Source organism: Limanda limanda, chromosome 14, assembly GCF_963576545.1.
Source record: "Limanda limanda chromosome 14, fLimLim1.1, whole genome shotgun sequence".
Classification (NCBI taxonomy): Eukaryota; Metazoa; Chordata; class Actinopteri; order Pleuronectiformes; family Pleuronectidae; genus Limanda; species Limanda limanda.
The window spans coordinates 7,832,868-7,846,290 of record NC_083649.1 but is presented as its reverse complement, the minus strand read 5'-3'; the positions used below and the strand labels follow the sequence as shown (position 1 = coordinate 7,846,290).

At 41.3% G+C, this 13,423-nt stretch overlaps 2 protein-coding genes and 3 non-coding genes across 6 annotated transcripts; all 5 read right to left on the bottom strand.

Annotated features, from left to right (window-relative positions):
* Nucleotides 1-2,064: 2,064 nt before the first annotated feature.
* On the bottom strand, nt 2,065-5,514 carry sumf2 (sulfatase modifying factor 2). 2 transcript variants are annotated; one of them, XM_061085800.1, is made up of 9 exons: nt 5,356-5,514; nt 5,131-5,278; nt 4,245-4,359; nt 3,855-3,899; nt 3,601-3,751; nt 3,433-3,488; nt 2,879-2,963; nt 2,568-2,709; nt 2,065-2,483 (listed from the first exon to the last, which is right to left on the bottom strand). In XM_061085800.1, the coding sequence occupies exons 1-9, from the start codon at nt 5,408-5,410 to the stop codon at nt 2,381-2,383; spliced, it is 900 nt and encodes a 299-aa protein (XP_060941783.1). In that variant the 5' UTR covers nt 5,411-5,514; the 3' UTR covers nt 2,065-2,380. The 2 variants fall into 2 exon arrangements, with proteins under 2 accessions (XP_060941783.1, XP_060941784.1); XM_061085801.1 differs by having other exon boundaries at nt 5,131-5,275.
* Nucleotides 5,515-6,101: 587 nt separating this feature from the next.
* On the bottom strand, nt 6,102-12,740 carry cct6a (chaperonin containing TCP1, subunit 6A (zeta 1)). Its single transcript, XM_061085947.1, has 13 exons — nt 12,546-12,740; nt 11,887-11,950; nt 10,517-10,651; nt 10,197-10,370; nt 9,887-9,990; nt 9,507-9,777; nt 8,956-9,038; nt 8,266-8,362; nt 8,014-8,161; nt 7,154-7,287; nt 6,885-6,987; nt 6,599-6,671; nt 6,102-6,487 (listed from the first exon to the last, which is right to left on the bottom strand). The coding sequence occupies exons 1-13, from the start codon at nt 12,680-12,682 to the stop codon at nt 6,415-6,417; spliced, it is 1,596 nt and encodes a 531-aa protein (XP_060941930.1). The 5' UTR covers nt 12,683-12,740; the 3' UTR covers nt 6,102-6,414.
* Nucleotides 7,395-7,532, bottom strand: LOC133020032 (small nucleolar RNA SNORA22). Its single transcript, XR_009682907.1, has one exon. It is a non-coding gene; the product is annotated as a small nucleolar RNA SNORA22 (small nucleolar RNA).
* LOC133020031 (small nucleolar RNA SNORA22) lies at nt 9,116-9,253 on the bottom strand. The gene has a single exon (XR_009682906.1). It is a non-coding gene; the product is annotated as a small nucleolar RNA SNORA22 (small nucleolar RNA).
* LOC133020030 (small nucleolar RNA SNORA22) lies at nt 10,754-10,891 on the bottom strand. The gene has a single exon (XR_009682905.1). It is a non-coding gene; the product is annotated as a small nucleolar RNA SNORA22 (small nucleolar RNA).
* Nucleotides 12,741-13,423: the final 683 nt, after the last annotated feature.

Below are 13,423 nucleotides of genomic sequence, written 5' to 3'. Positions count from 1 at the left end.
CAAGAGGATTCTCCCTACCCTGTCTAGTGCCCCTGAGCAAGGCACCTTACTCCCCCAACATCTGCTCCCCGGGCGCCGTACATGGCTGCTCACTGCTCTGTGTGTCCTGCACCAGATGGGTTAAAAGCAGAGGTTCAATTTCCCTCCTTGCATGAGTGTGCTTGTGCATGTCTGTGCATGTGTTTGGGACAAATAAATGTATCTTAATCTTAGAAGATAAATCCTTGAATCCGGCTCCGATTCAGACTGACATACAATGGGTTCTTCCTTTGGTCATCCCCCATTAACTATCATGGAAATCCCAAAAAACAAACACAGGTGAAAACACAAGCTCTTTGCCAGAGATCATGAATGCAGAAATACAGAAATAGCCCTTTTCATCATCATCAAATTAATTAATTAATTTTTTTTGTCTATTTTTTGTTCTTCTTTCACTGGCTCATGTCTTGTTTTGGCAAAATAAGTTGAAGGCAGATGGGAGTTGTTTTAAAATCTGTGGCCGAGGTACAATAACTAACATCCACCACTATTATCAAGTTGTTCTTTCCTTATTTCAGAGATGATGATACACAACGTGATGTTCAACCAGTTTGAAGATGTCAGGTCACGTTAGAACCGGCTCCTCTCACGTTTTCCCCCCCACCCCCCACCCGGCTGTACACATGCTGTTATTTAACTTAACAACCTTTAATTACACTCTTGGTTTTTGGTATTGATGCAGCAGAACAAGTTTTCCTTCTCACGTCCGTCTTGCAGCCATTTACCAGAATTGGAAGTGGGTCACTGCTTCATTACGACTCAGGCAGGTGGACTCTTCACTGTCGATTGTTGCTCCGTCACGTTGGAATACTTTACATCAAAATAGGTCAAACAACAGCATGTTCCAGGATTATTGGATCCCATCTATTATATATAATTATTCTTCAGGTACTAAAACACGTGCAACGAGTAATTTAGTCTCAAACCTTCACAGCCTTTATTAAAACCACTGGAATGAGACCGCTTCATTCTTTCAGTAATCATTTAATTATTACACAGACGGAGATGGAAAATATATCAAAGAGATAATTAAAAAAACAAAACCAGTTGATTTATATATTCTAAACAATGAGTTCAACAGTTTGTCGTATTATATTGCAACTTGTGATTTGCATTTATTTTACTCTTAATGAAACTGTTTCATTCTTTCAGTAATCATTTAATTCTTAAATAGACGGAGATGGAAAATATATCAAAAAGATAATTAAAAAACAAAACCAGTTGATTTATATATTCTAAACAATGAGTTCAACAGTTTGTCGTATTCTATTGCAACTTGTGGTTTGCATTTATTTTACTCTTAAACTGTCTTTTTAAGAGTCTCTTTGTCTTGTGAATGAACCTTGTTGTTGAGAAACTTTCTCACATTGCATCAGCCAGTGAAGGAGTTCTTCACGCCCGGAGGCTGCTCAGATGCAGCGGAGAAGCAAAGAGAATTGTGCGGCTTGATATGAAGTAGTAATCCAAATTCTGTATGATATACAAACTAGTTATGTTAAATTACTGTCCTCCAGAAAGAAACAGACAGTCCTGGTTCTGGCAAGTGTAAATATTTAAAATGAAAAGATTATTCAGTGTCCACAACCACAAACTTCTCTCAGTTTTACTGCCTGTGTGTTCGGCTCAAAACTATTTGATCTTTTCATAAGCAGATAAATAAAGGCTTGGCTTTTCTCAGTTACTTGATACTTGAACAAAGCCCTGGGGAAATGTCCGAGGTGTTATTAAACAGAATCAGGGCTAACGAGCCGTGAGCGGGCGACACGTGACACGGAGGTAAACAGAAAGACAAAGACGGGATTAGACCAGGCTTTCAGCAAAGCAACAGAATCCAATTTACTCTCCAGTCACATAAAAAGACCCCAACAAGAGACAGATCCCAGGATGTGGAGGAGGACCACCATCGTCCCAGTGTCCCAGTTCATCCATTCAAGTGCTTTCACCAATTCCTTTAAACGTCTCAGCAGCAGAGATTTGTATTTTGAAGTTAGCACCACTACAGAATAAAAACAGTGAGGAGTGACGTTTTTGGAAAATTATTTATTGCTTGATATTATGCATCAGTGTGTTTGTATTCAAAAAAATCGATGTTCTCCACGGGAGAAATACAGTTTATTATCACACTATAGTAAATGATAAAGGATATTTTTCCTGCCAGACCCCTTGTAAAATATCCAGCAAATATCACAGTGAGTCCAAGTGAGATTACAGCAGGAAAACTCACAATGAGCAAGTTCATGTTGGAAAATGTCTGAAGTGTTTATTGGTCCTGTCACCTTTTGTTGCTGTTTCTCAGCTTGAAAGTCATTAGATCCATAAATCAGAATTTGAATTCCTGCTCCTACAGCTCGGCTTTGTCTTGTTTCTTCCCTTGTTCCTGTGCGTGGTCGGCAGCACACCTGAATCCCAGGTTATCAGAGGCCGAGTCAGGAGTGTTGCCCATCCTGCAGGACACACCATCACAACCATCAGTCACCCAGTACAGCTGCAGGCTGGGAGATCTCAGATACACTGTTAAAAGAACCCACCTGGTTGTGATTCGAGCCTTGTGATTGGCTGAGCCGTCCACCGTGTCGATCCAGGACGCACCGCGCAGCACAAACGTCGGACTCGTTCCGGGAAAAGGTGTTGATGTCCATTCCCACGCGTTTCCCATCATGTCATAAAGTCCTGCAGGGAGAATCAACTGAGTTGTTATAATATTGTTATAATAACCAGATATCATTTGTTTTTCATACATTTCTTTAACATCTCTTTCAGTCTATTGCTCACAACTTAATCATCTACATTTGTTACAACAGTTCTGTAACATCATCTATTTTAATAAAGGCACAGTTACCATAGCTGTTCTGAGGAGGAAATGCAGTGACCGGTGAAATGCCGTGATATCCATCCTCCGCAGTGTCTCCATCTGGAAAGGATCCCTGAACCACACAGAAAACACACTAGTTACTTTGTGCAAAGTTTATATTCATTTCACATTCAAGCTTCAAGATTCAAGATTTTTTATTGTCAAATGAACAGAGATAGCATGAAGCAGTCACTGTAAATGAAATACTTGGGTCACAGGCTCTCTTTAAGCAATGCTCAGTCATTTCAACCCAAATAATTAAATAAAAATAGAAATAGTATAAAATAGAATAAAAAAGAATAAAATAGAATAACAATGAAATAGAATATCAAAAATTTAAAATAGAAAATAAAATATATACATCTAAATATATATCTTTACAGATGAATGTTCAATTTTTGCAGTAGTGCAAAATGCAACATGCACATGCTTCAATTGAGATTCAAAAGGTGATTTGTTGGGTAGAGATCACACAAGAGCATCTAATATATATACACACTCTGCCAATGCTGATTCCCTATGTATAACTGTAGTGGGCTGACCTGCCACAGGTTGGTTCTGTTGGCCTGGAACTTGTTTCCCCACGGATAAGTTCGACCTGAAGCACAACAGGCGGGAAGGAGGTGAGAGGACAGAATCAATGTATAATACAAAATTGTATTTACTCTGTTAAATGAATAGCAAATCTAAGTTTCCTGTGGGAAGTGTACCTTGCAGCCCCCCACGAGCAGCCCACTCCCACTCCTCCTCCGTTGGCAGTCTCTTATCCTTCCAGCGGCAGAAGGCCTGAGCATCGTTCCAGCTCACCTGAACCACCGGGAAGTCCAGGCGCTCCCGAATACCCGACCCGGGTCCTGCAGGCTGAGCAGCAGAGAATCAGCCGGGGGGGGGCGGGGGCAGATTGAGGCGCGATCACAGAAAATGGTGGGAAAAATAGAAAATGAGGCAAAACAATGGACCTCACCTGTCTCCAGAACACCCGCTCGACAGGCATCCACCAGGGGGCAGACTGGGGGGGAAACAGAAGAGTGGAAGTCAGTGACATGGTTGTGTATGTGTTAGAAAGATAAATTAGATCAGGGTTTGTTGAAAGATACAGCCCAACATTTCGGGTTTCAAATATAACTGGACAGATGCACATGAAGTCAAATAAATTAAAAAACCCTAATATTTAATAAACCATACATGTAAATCTACTCAAATTAAAGCTGAGACACTTCGTCATCGATTCCATGGAGAACAATGATTTAAAAAAGGCTCATTTAGGGAACTAATTTCCTTGATTGGATTTAAAGCGACTGTTGGGCCTTATGAGCCATTCTAGTTTCAAATTATGTATGTATCATCCCAGTACCTCAATTTTCTGTGTGACTTTACTCTTCAGCTCCTCAGTCACAAAGTCTTGAAACACGAAGCTCCAGCCGAACGTCTCGGCCTCGGTTCTGTACTTCTGTGCTCGGACAAAGTCTCTGTGGAGAAACAAGGATGTTAACACTAGGGAGGGGAATCAGCAGGGACCTCCCGATACGATACTATCACGATACTTAGGTGGCAATACGATATGTATTGCGATTTTTGTGGGTATTGCGATTATGTAAGTATTGCGATTCGATATTTTGATTTCCTGGGATTTCTTTTGGTTATTTTTTTTTAAAATACTGGACCATGGAAAAATGTTGAATCATACCTTCAAATACAACACAGTCAAATTCACTTAGAGCTTTACAAGTTTTATGTCAATTATTAACATTAACTTAATGACTGCCGGGCAGCAAATAGAGAAAATAAATAAAAATGTGCCCTATTATTGTATAGCCCCTGTCAACTGCACACAAACTGACAGATTAAGAAATGTATGCCACTTAGGCTACTTTTAAACAATAAATAAAAGGTAAATTAAATAGAATGAATAAAAGTTTACTTAAAATATAAACTTTGAAATCAACAAAAAGTAGGCTATTGTTGTTTGCATGTAGGCGATACAAAGCTAGTGCTTGGGTATGTTTAGATTCTTGTGCAAAAACAAGAGCTGGTCAACTTGCTCTGGGCTGATGTTGCTCCCCCAATATATCCCCCAAGGTATAAACCAATAAATATGTTTAAACAAAAATTTTAAAAAAATCAAGAATCGCGATTTGTAACTGAATCGATTTCCCCCCCCATCCCTAGTTAACACTGGACTTATCGTTCCTGTCGCTGTGAGCTGAGGTTTGAGGTTTTGAGGTTTGAGGTTTGATCACCTGAAGTCAGAGTTGGTGACAGGAAACTGGTCCATTTGAAAAGGTTTGAGCTCGACCTCCTTGGTGTTGGATTCTCCATCCCTCCCATCAGCTGCTGTGGTTCCCATCAACATCTGTCCTCCTGGTAGAGTCACCATCTCTGCTGCTGCTGGGTCAGGAAGGAAGTTCACTTTGAATCATGATCAGTGGCATATGTCGATTAAAGCCTTTTAAATTAGATCTCACCTGCAGCCGTCACTAACATCACAGCAGAGATCCACGACGCTACTTTAACCTTCATGTTCAATTAGCTTCACTCAGCAAACATCCATCTAACGAAAGAAGAAGAAACAACGAGCGATTCTTCACATCGACGAGTTCATGCTTCGTTGCCCGTCGGACAGATGTCACGGTGACACCGGAGGAGGGTGCGACGATCAACAGGTTCCGTGCAAGAACATTGGTTCCGCTTTAAATTAGGACTGAATGTTCTGTGTACCGCAGGAAGGTACAAAATATAAAAGCTTATAAAATATCACTTCTTAAGATTGTTGTATCTACTATTAGATTTGAATGGTGTATTATTCTAAATAAAGACAGAATTGATAACTGGAACGTTTCTAAACTAACATTTAGCAAAGAGCCTGCATATTCAACACATTTAAAGTGGTATGTGCACTATGTATTAAATGCTTGCATGCATTAGTATGTTACTCAATACACATTTTATTTTTATTACAGAATATTGTATCTGTAACTTAAATCTATAATCTAATTTTTCTGTAAACAGCTCAGATCTGCATGGGTTTATGAAATATATTTATTTTCTCTAAAACAAACAATAAATGTAAATAGTTTTACATCTGGTGGTGTTACTGTTTGTAAAGTTTAGTCTGGATCTGGTTCATAACACAGATGATCTCTCAATAACAAAAAAAACACCTGTTGTGTATTATTTAATTCATTCATTCTTCACAGAAACACAAACAGTCTTTCAGGAGTCAGGAAATCTTTTAATGGGCAGAAACAAAAAACTGAGTGTCAGCGGTGGTCAGTGCTTTTTACAAAAACAAATCTCCATAAATAAACCAATCAGAGGGAGGCATTGACAAATCCATGTAAATCAAACTAGCGATACAATGGTTTCTGACGGACACTGATGGACGCGGTGGTGTAGAGAGCAGGCGGCCCATCAGACTGGGGTTCTTCAGACGGCCATGAGCGGGAACACGTCGACTGAACCGCCAGGAAAAGATCTATCCCTGTGAATGTGTGATGAACAGCTGCGGCTTCTCCACTTGACCTTTAACCTCTGAGAGAAGACATTCCAGCGCGCATGATCTCATCTACCAACAGAATGTTGCTGGCAATCACCGTGCTGTTGAGAAGACAAATAAAGCAAACCAATGTATTGAAGAGCAAACAATGCAGGATATATTTTTGTTGAATGTTCCGCTCGTCGAGTCTTGTTCAGAAATTCAAATCTCACCATGAATGGAGAAGCTGTTTCTTGACACTGTAATTGTCCCATACGCCTGCTTCTCCTGCCACCATGGGTTCCCCTGAAAGCAACAAGGAAAGGTTGTGATACAAGTGAATCAACCTCAAACAGCATTAAAAAAAGAAAACCATGACTCAGACTCAAAATAGAAACAAGCAGGAGTTTTTCAACTTTAACATTAGTTGATGAATTAACAGTGTTTATTGCTGTAATGTGATGAATTGTGTTTGGAAAAAGACAGGACTTTCCAGCAACAGTGTGTCGAGGTTCTGACCTGTGCTGAGGTCAACGCCAACGAGCTGACCAGACTCTTTGTACTCCGTCTGCAGCTTCAGCACAGTCTCCATTGGGTCGTAGCCGGAGTTCTGGGCTAAAACCTACAAGAGAGGAAGCATAACTGACATCAACAGAGGTTCAAGTAGTATGAACACTGACAGATGACAAATCAGTTTCAGGGGGTTTTCCAGTCTGATGATGGCGACCAGAAATTATATCAGCAGGCCATGAGATGAGTGTTTCTGGTTGGGTGGGGGGGGAAATCACCTTAGGGATAACTAGGAGAGCATCTGCAAATGCTTGGACCCCCAGCTGAGCTCTTCCCTTCACATTTGGCTTGTGTTTTACCAGAGCGTCGGCCACAGCCACCTCAAAGGCACCTGCACCGGACACAACGCATCCTGAGGAGACAAAGATGAAGGGGATTTTCAGAGGGGAGGAAAGTATGAATGCCTCAGATCAGTGTATTTAAAGGAAATGAACAAGTGGTTAAAATAAACATTGGCAAATTTGTTCTGATCTTCTGAATACATGTAGGGGAGACTGTAACTCTCCTAATGCAGAGGAAAAAGACCAGAGTCACTGTAGCACAGACGTAAAAGACCAGGGAGAACCATGATAGCATCCCTGGGTGTTCGCTGTGCAAATGAGACCAACAGCATTTGACCGAAGAAGAAAAAAACAGATAAACTGATTTATATTATTGATGTTAGTGTTGTGATAGTCAGAATAAAAATAAGCTGAATAAAGAGAAACAACTGGACCTAGCAACGCTTTGTGAAAACATAAATACAAATCAGGCAATGAATGTGCCAGAGTGGAGTCAGAGAAACAAGGTTTATCCCTGCGCTGTGTGGATCACTAAGTCTGACCGACTGTTACAGAGGAAAACCAGAAAAGAGCCTGTTATTAATACTGAAATAATAAACTGTTTACATCAGTAAAACAGTTAGAGGATCAACATGGGGCTTAGGGTCTCAGGAATCTCGATTTCAACACTTCAAACTAAATGTTGAACTGCACCCTGTGGGCAAAACAACATTTGTAACAGACACTTAGGCTGAAACAAAATCATTGGTCAAAAGAAATTAGTGGTACAAACACATTTGAGGTTTGAGGTGTTTTACCATCTTCTATGGCGTTCTTTACAGCCCGCAGACCATCCCTGACGGCATCTTTGATCTGCACGAGGGTGTGTTTGTTGGGTCCCTTCACCAGCAGGGTAACGGAGAGGGGGTTCTTACACTTCTCGATAAACGTGAACTTCGACTCTCCCTGCAAACAAGATTCAGGAGGATTAACAGCTCTGCCTCCACAAGTTGAACGTTTAAAATACACACGCACTGACTGTTAAGGTGCAACTTAACATTGATACTCACCAGAGTGTGTTCATAGACCAACCCAGCATATCCCAAGCACTCGGGAGTGAGGTCATCGACCGAATTCATGGCGATGCCACCACAAGCAAGGCTGAGCCTGCAGAGAGAACAATACATCTATAATAACAATAAAAACAACAACATGATACTGCTGAGAACATTGTCGGCCAAACAAAAGCCGCTATAGAAAGATGTAGTCCTCTGCAATAAAGAGGCTGAGGGCTAATGAAGATGCTGCAACTCTGCTTCTTTCAAAGGGGAGTGCTCAAAGTTTGTTTGCTGCAAAATATTAGATGTATTTGATCTACTTGATTAAAAGACTTAAAGAAGTGGACATGATTTAAACTTTGGTTTTAGCAGAAAGGGCCTGGAAGGAAGAGTCATGAAGTCAAAGTAGCAAACAGGATTAAATCCAACACAACATGTGCAGTTTTGAGTTTACTCTATCAGTCGCACGATAAATTTCCATCTTGTTACAAATTGGTCACGGGAAAGAGTAACAAAGATCTAATGTTATTAGCTGGAGCTCTACAGACAGAATAAGTGCTGGTTTTGCTGGGTTCTGACAGGCTGAAGAGCGCCCCCTTGTGGCTTAGCTGAATCAAACTGTTCCTTGTAAGGAACGTTCTAAATGTAACTTTTTTGCTCAGCTAAAAATAAACAGCATTGTACAGTAAAAGGGATTATTACCTCTCCATGTTCCTCCTCTTAGCTCTGCGCAGAGCTACAATGCCTTCTTTGGCCATGGCATCCAGGGAGAATGGGTCAATTCCCTAAACGAGAGAAAAAACTTCAATCAACCAATGATGTAAGAAGATCCAGTCAATAATAATTCAGTTTACTCCTGTAAGATTATTCTGATCCGTTGAATACATATAGTAGAGGAATGGGCTCTTCTAATGCAGAGGTACAGATCAGAGTTACTGTAGCACAGATGCAAATAGACCAGGGGGAACCACATTAGCACCCCTGGGTGTTCACTGTGCATTCAATGACCAATCATGAAAAGATTCAGGTTTATATTTAGTGTAACTTAAATTAGCCAGGGTAATATTAAAATCCTCCAAGAATCCCTAACCCATCTGAACAGGAGAGTCCAAGTTTACGTCTAGAAATCCAGAGTTAGTCAACCACACCATAGCGAAAATAGATTATTGGTTTAAATGGTTACATATTCCAAAACTACGTGACCTCAAATCATTGCTTCGACTTTCAGATCATCGTTGATCCCGCGAGCATACCTTCTGGTTAAGGACGACAAATCCCTTCTCCCCATTGGGACAGACACTTCTCTTCAGGGCAATGATCTTCTGCACTCGATCCTCGATGAACTTCCTCTCGGCAGCTACAAGCTTCTCCCTGTCGCCTGCGCTCTTGTAGAAGAAGCCGGAGTTGACTTCCGTCTTTTCATACTCCAAAGAGACATTGCAGGTCAGCACGTAGGCGTCCTCCACCCTCTTCTTCATGTCGGGGTGTCGGGCACCGTGGTCCAAAACCAAACCTCTGATCAGTCTGAGAAAGAAGGAAAATAAGACCATTAGATATCTGGGGACCCTGAACAGTACTGCACCATCAGTAAGAGGATGAGTGGCCTCTTGCTCCAAGTTGGTCTTAAACTCACTGTGTGTCACAGTCGGTCTTGTGCTTCATCTCCATGATTTCCACCATATACAGGTCAATAGGTTCATTGGGTTTAGCAATAGCCAGCACAGCATCTACTACAGCCTGAAGAGGGAAAGAAATATATTAAATAAAATAATAAAAGAAAAGTAACATTAACTCAGTGCAGTACGACCCTTTAAAATGGAAAAACACAGAACTAAATTTCACTCGAAATGTAATATATTAACATTTTAAGAGTTGATGAAAATGAATATTTTGTGAAGGACTAAACAGTTCACAAAGGGCAGAGATTTGCTAGTTTGGCTCACCTCAGTGAGCAGATCGGCCAGCTCTGCGTGGACCTTGGTCCTGAGAGAGGTTTGTGCTACGTTGATGAGCGTCTCTCTGTCCATTTCCCGAGTCACCTTCAACTCTTCCAGAACCGCCAAGGCTTTCTCTTTCGCTGCCTCAAAGCCCTCAGCAATGATTCTTGGATGAAGACCCTGCAGGAAGAAAACAAAGGGACTTTGGTTTGAAATACTCAAAATAGATTTATTGCTTTTGAAGATACGAGTAAAAATTACATTCTGGGTCAGAAACAAGCCAGACTTGAGACCCTTAAGTTTTTTTTAAGTCTTTCTGTTTTTACCTCTGACACGTAGAGATCAGCCTGCTTCAGCAGTTCACCGATGATGAGGACATTGGAGGTTGTTCCGTCTCCTGTGATGTCATCCTGCGCTGTGGCAACCTTTGCAATCAGTGATGCTGTCGGGTGCTGAATTTGCTGTAAAGGGAGGAAAACAAACAGTTAAAAGTAGAATTGCCGTTTATGGTGATTATGCAAAAGACGATCCATTCAATAATAATTCACTGTTTATTCCTGTAAGATTATTCTGATCCGTTGAATACATATAGTAGAGGAATGGGCTCTTCTAATGCAGAGGTACAGATCAGAGTTACTGTAGCACAGATGCAAATAGACCAGGGGGAACCACATTAGCACCCCTGGGTGTTCACTGTGCATTCAATGACTGATCATGAAAAGATTCAAGTTTATATTTAGTGCAACTTAAATTAGCCAGGGTAATATTAAAATCCTCCAAGAATCCCTAAACCATCTGAACAGTAGAGTCCAGGTAAACATCTATAAATTCAGAGTTAGTCAATCACACCGTAGATATAATGGATTAATGGTTAAAATGGTTACACATTCCAAAACTATGTTTATGGTGATTATGCAAAACCCTTTCATCGTCCACCTCGAACAAACTTGTCCAGGTTACGACTGCGATCAGTGCATCACAGCTTTAAACACTGAGCTGAGGCTCAGTCAACATTATTAATCAAAATGTCACATTATCATTTATTTTAGATTAAAAGGTTGATTCTTGCTCCTGAGTGAAAGTTGTGGTTTTGTGAAAAGAGAACAATCTATTAACTACAAAGCAAAACAATTTACCGCCTTTCCGACATGAAGAACGCACCAGGATATTTGCATCTTGGATGCGTTAACACAAACCTCTGGAGTGTTCAGATGAGAGGTATCACGACGTGCAGGACGAGACAGGACGTCAGGCTGCAGAGGTCAGGGTTTTTTTTTTGGGCTATTATCACCCCAAACTCTCAAATTTCTTATTTCCTCTTTTACATCTTTGTGTCTTCTATATATGGCTTTTGATTTCCATCCAGGATCTCCTGCTGTTTTCTCACATGTTCTCTCACCCTGGCATTATCTTGTGTTTTACTAGGAGTTTGGCAGGAAAACATCTTCAGAAAGTCCAGAGCCTAGGACTCAGTGAATTTAACTACTGATGACAATGTGCAATAATCATTTCATTTTTATTTCTTTGCTACAGACATAAAGTCAGTTCCAAAATACTGCTGCATTTAGATTCCCAGGGAAATAGTAGGATATTTAATCAGACCTGATCAGGGATACAATTAAAATCATTTGTAAGTACGCATGCACATAAGTGGGTGTGGTCAGCTTCAAACAATACTGTGACAGCCCTTTCTTACCATTTCGTGTAACAAGACGTTTCCATCTTTGGTCAGCTTGATGTCTCCAGCACCAGACACCAGCCTGCGGATCAGACGGGCGGGGTTAGGGTTAGTTTAGCCGGTTCACCACAGCCCGATGTGGGCTAATAAGCTAACGGGCAACAGATGATGGAAGCTATCGTACAGTGGGGGTTAGAAACCTTAACGACAGGCATGGTGGATAATTAGCTGTTATTAACCATAACCACCTAAAATACACATAACCAACCAACAGCGCAGTGGTTAATTAGCTCGTTAATCCCACACGTTGTTACAGAAGCTAGCTAACCGCTAACAGACATGTATTATGTCCATCGCAGCGTTAGCATCATCGGCTAACATCGTGATGCTAACGATAGCTTGGTGGTTGCCAAAGCCGATTGTGACGATGACTGGGCAGGGCAACGTGCCCCGGGAAAATACGTCCAGCCACCGGGGGCCTCGGCTAACTCCACCCGTGGTGAAGTACCCTACAGCGGGGGAGGATTGGGAGGTACCGCCGGGGGAAGGTGGAGGATGGTCGGATGTTCTGGAATCAACTGTGCAACCGGGTGGGGAACTTTCGATGCTAACGTTAGCCACCGCTAGCGGGTTAGCTTAACACGCGTGCTGCACAAAGAGCTGCGCCATCAACTCACATCTTCATGGTTCCCTTCGGCCCCAGGTTGCTCTTCAGCACGTCCTGCAGCCCGCGGGCGGCGCTGATGTTGACGGCCAGGGCGGCCTGGGCCCGGGCCACCTCCGCCTTGGGGTTCAGAGCTTTCACGGCAGTCATGGTGAGGAGCGAGGAAGAGGAGCTCCAGAGACAGAGAGAGGAAGCCGCTTCCAGAAGAGTCCAGCACACGTGCTCTGCTGCTGCCTTCACGGACCACGGCTGAGCTCCGACTTCCTGCTACTCACTCAGCGCCCACTGTTTAACACCAGGGCTTCTTGTATTTTAAGAAGATTTAAGCAAATTAAACCTCACTGCTCAACAAACAATATTCAAGCAATAATATTTTAGCATCTATTATTGCTGCCTCTCTTTACATTGATCACAGCCATGTGAATACGACACTCAGTGAAGGCAGCGTGCGTCACACCCCAGACGGCGTGATGACGCCACATCTATAAAGCCAGCCTTGTGAATCTGCAGTTATTCAAAAAATCTATTTGTGTTATAACGGTTTAATTGTAGAAAATTACATTATTCCCTGAAGTTTATGTATTTTGAGCAAGACACAAAAACTGGGACATGATGATACTCTGTCTACATATTCTTACACTCATAGTATATTATATTATCTATTGTATAGTCAAATACTTATATTTATACCTCTACTATATATATCATATCATATTATATCATACTCTCTCTCTGTATATTCTTTGTATATATAAGTCTATACACATATGTATACATGTGTACATGTTATCATTATTATATTTACTATTATTATATATACTGTTGCTGCTGCCATTATTACTATATACTGCTATTATATTGGTATTATTACTATCATATATAAATATGTTA

Bases quoted from the DNA above. Each gene is read 5' to 3' on its own strand.
- cct6a (XM_061085947.1), bottom strand. From the start codon at position 12,682: ATGACTGCCGTGAAAGCTCTGAACCCCAAGGCGGAGGTGGCCCGGGCC. The intron at 10,652-11,886 runs GTAAGAAAGGGC...CTCCCTTTACAG, and splicing joins ACGTCTTGTTACACGAAATG to CAAATTCAGCACCCGACAGC. The intron at 9,991-10,196 runs GTGAGCCAAACT...TTCCCTCTTCAG, and splicing joins TGGCCGATCTGCTCACTGAG to GCTGTAGTAGATGCTGTGCT.
- sumf2 (XM_061085800.1), bottom strand. From the start codon at position 5,410: ATGAAGGTTAAAGTAGCGTCGTGGATCTCTGCTGTGATGTTAGTGACG. The intron at 5,279-5,355 runs GTGAGATCTAAT...TTCCTGACCCAG, and splicing joins GATGTTAGTGACGGCTGCAG to CAGCAGCAGAGATGGTGACT. The intron at 3,489-3,600 runs GTACACTTCCCA...GTTGTGCTTCAG, and splicing joins TGCTCGTGGGGGGCTGCAAG to GTCGAACTTATCCGTGGGGA.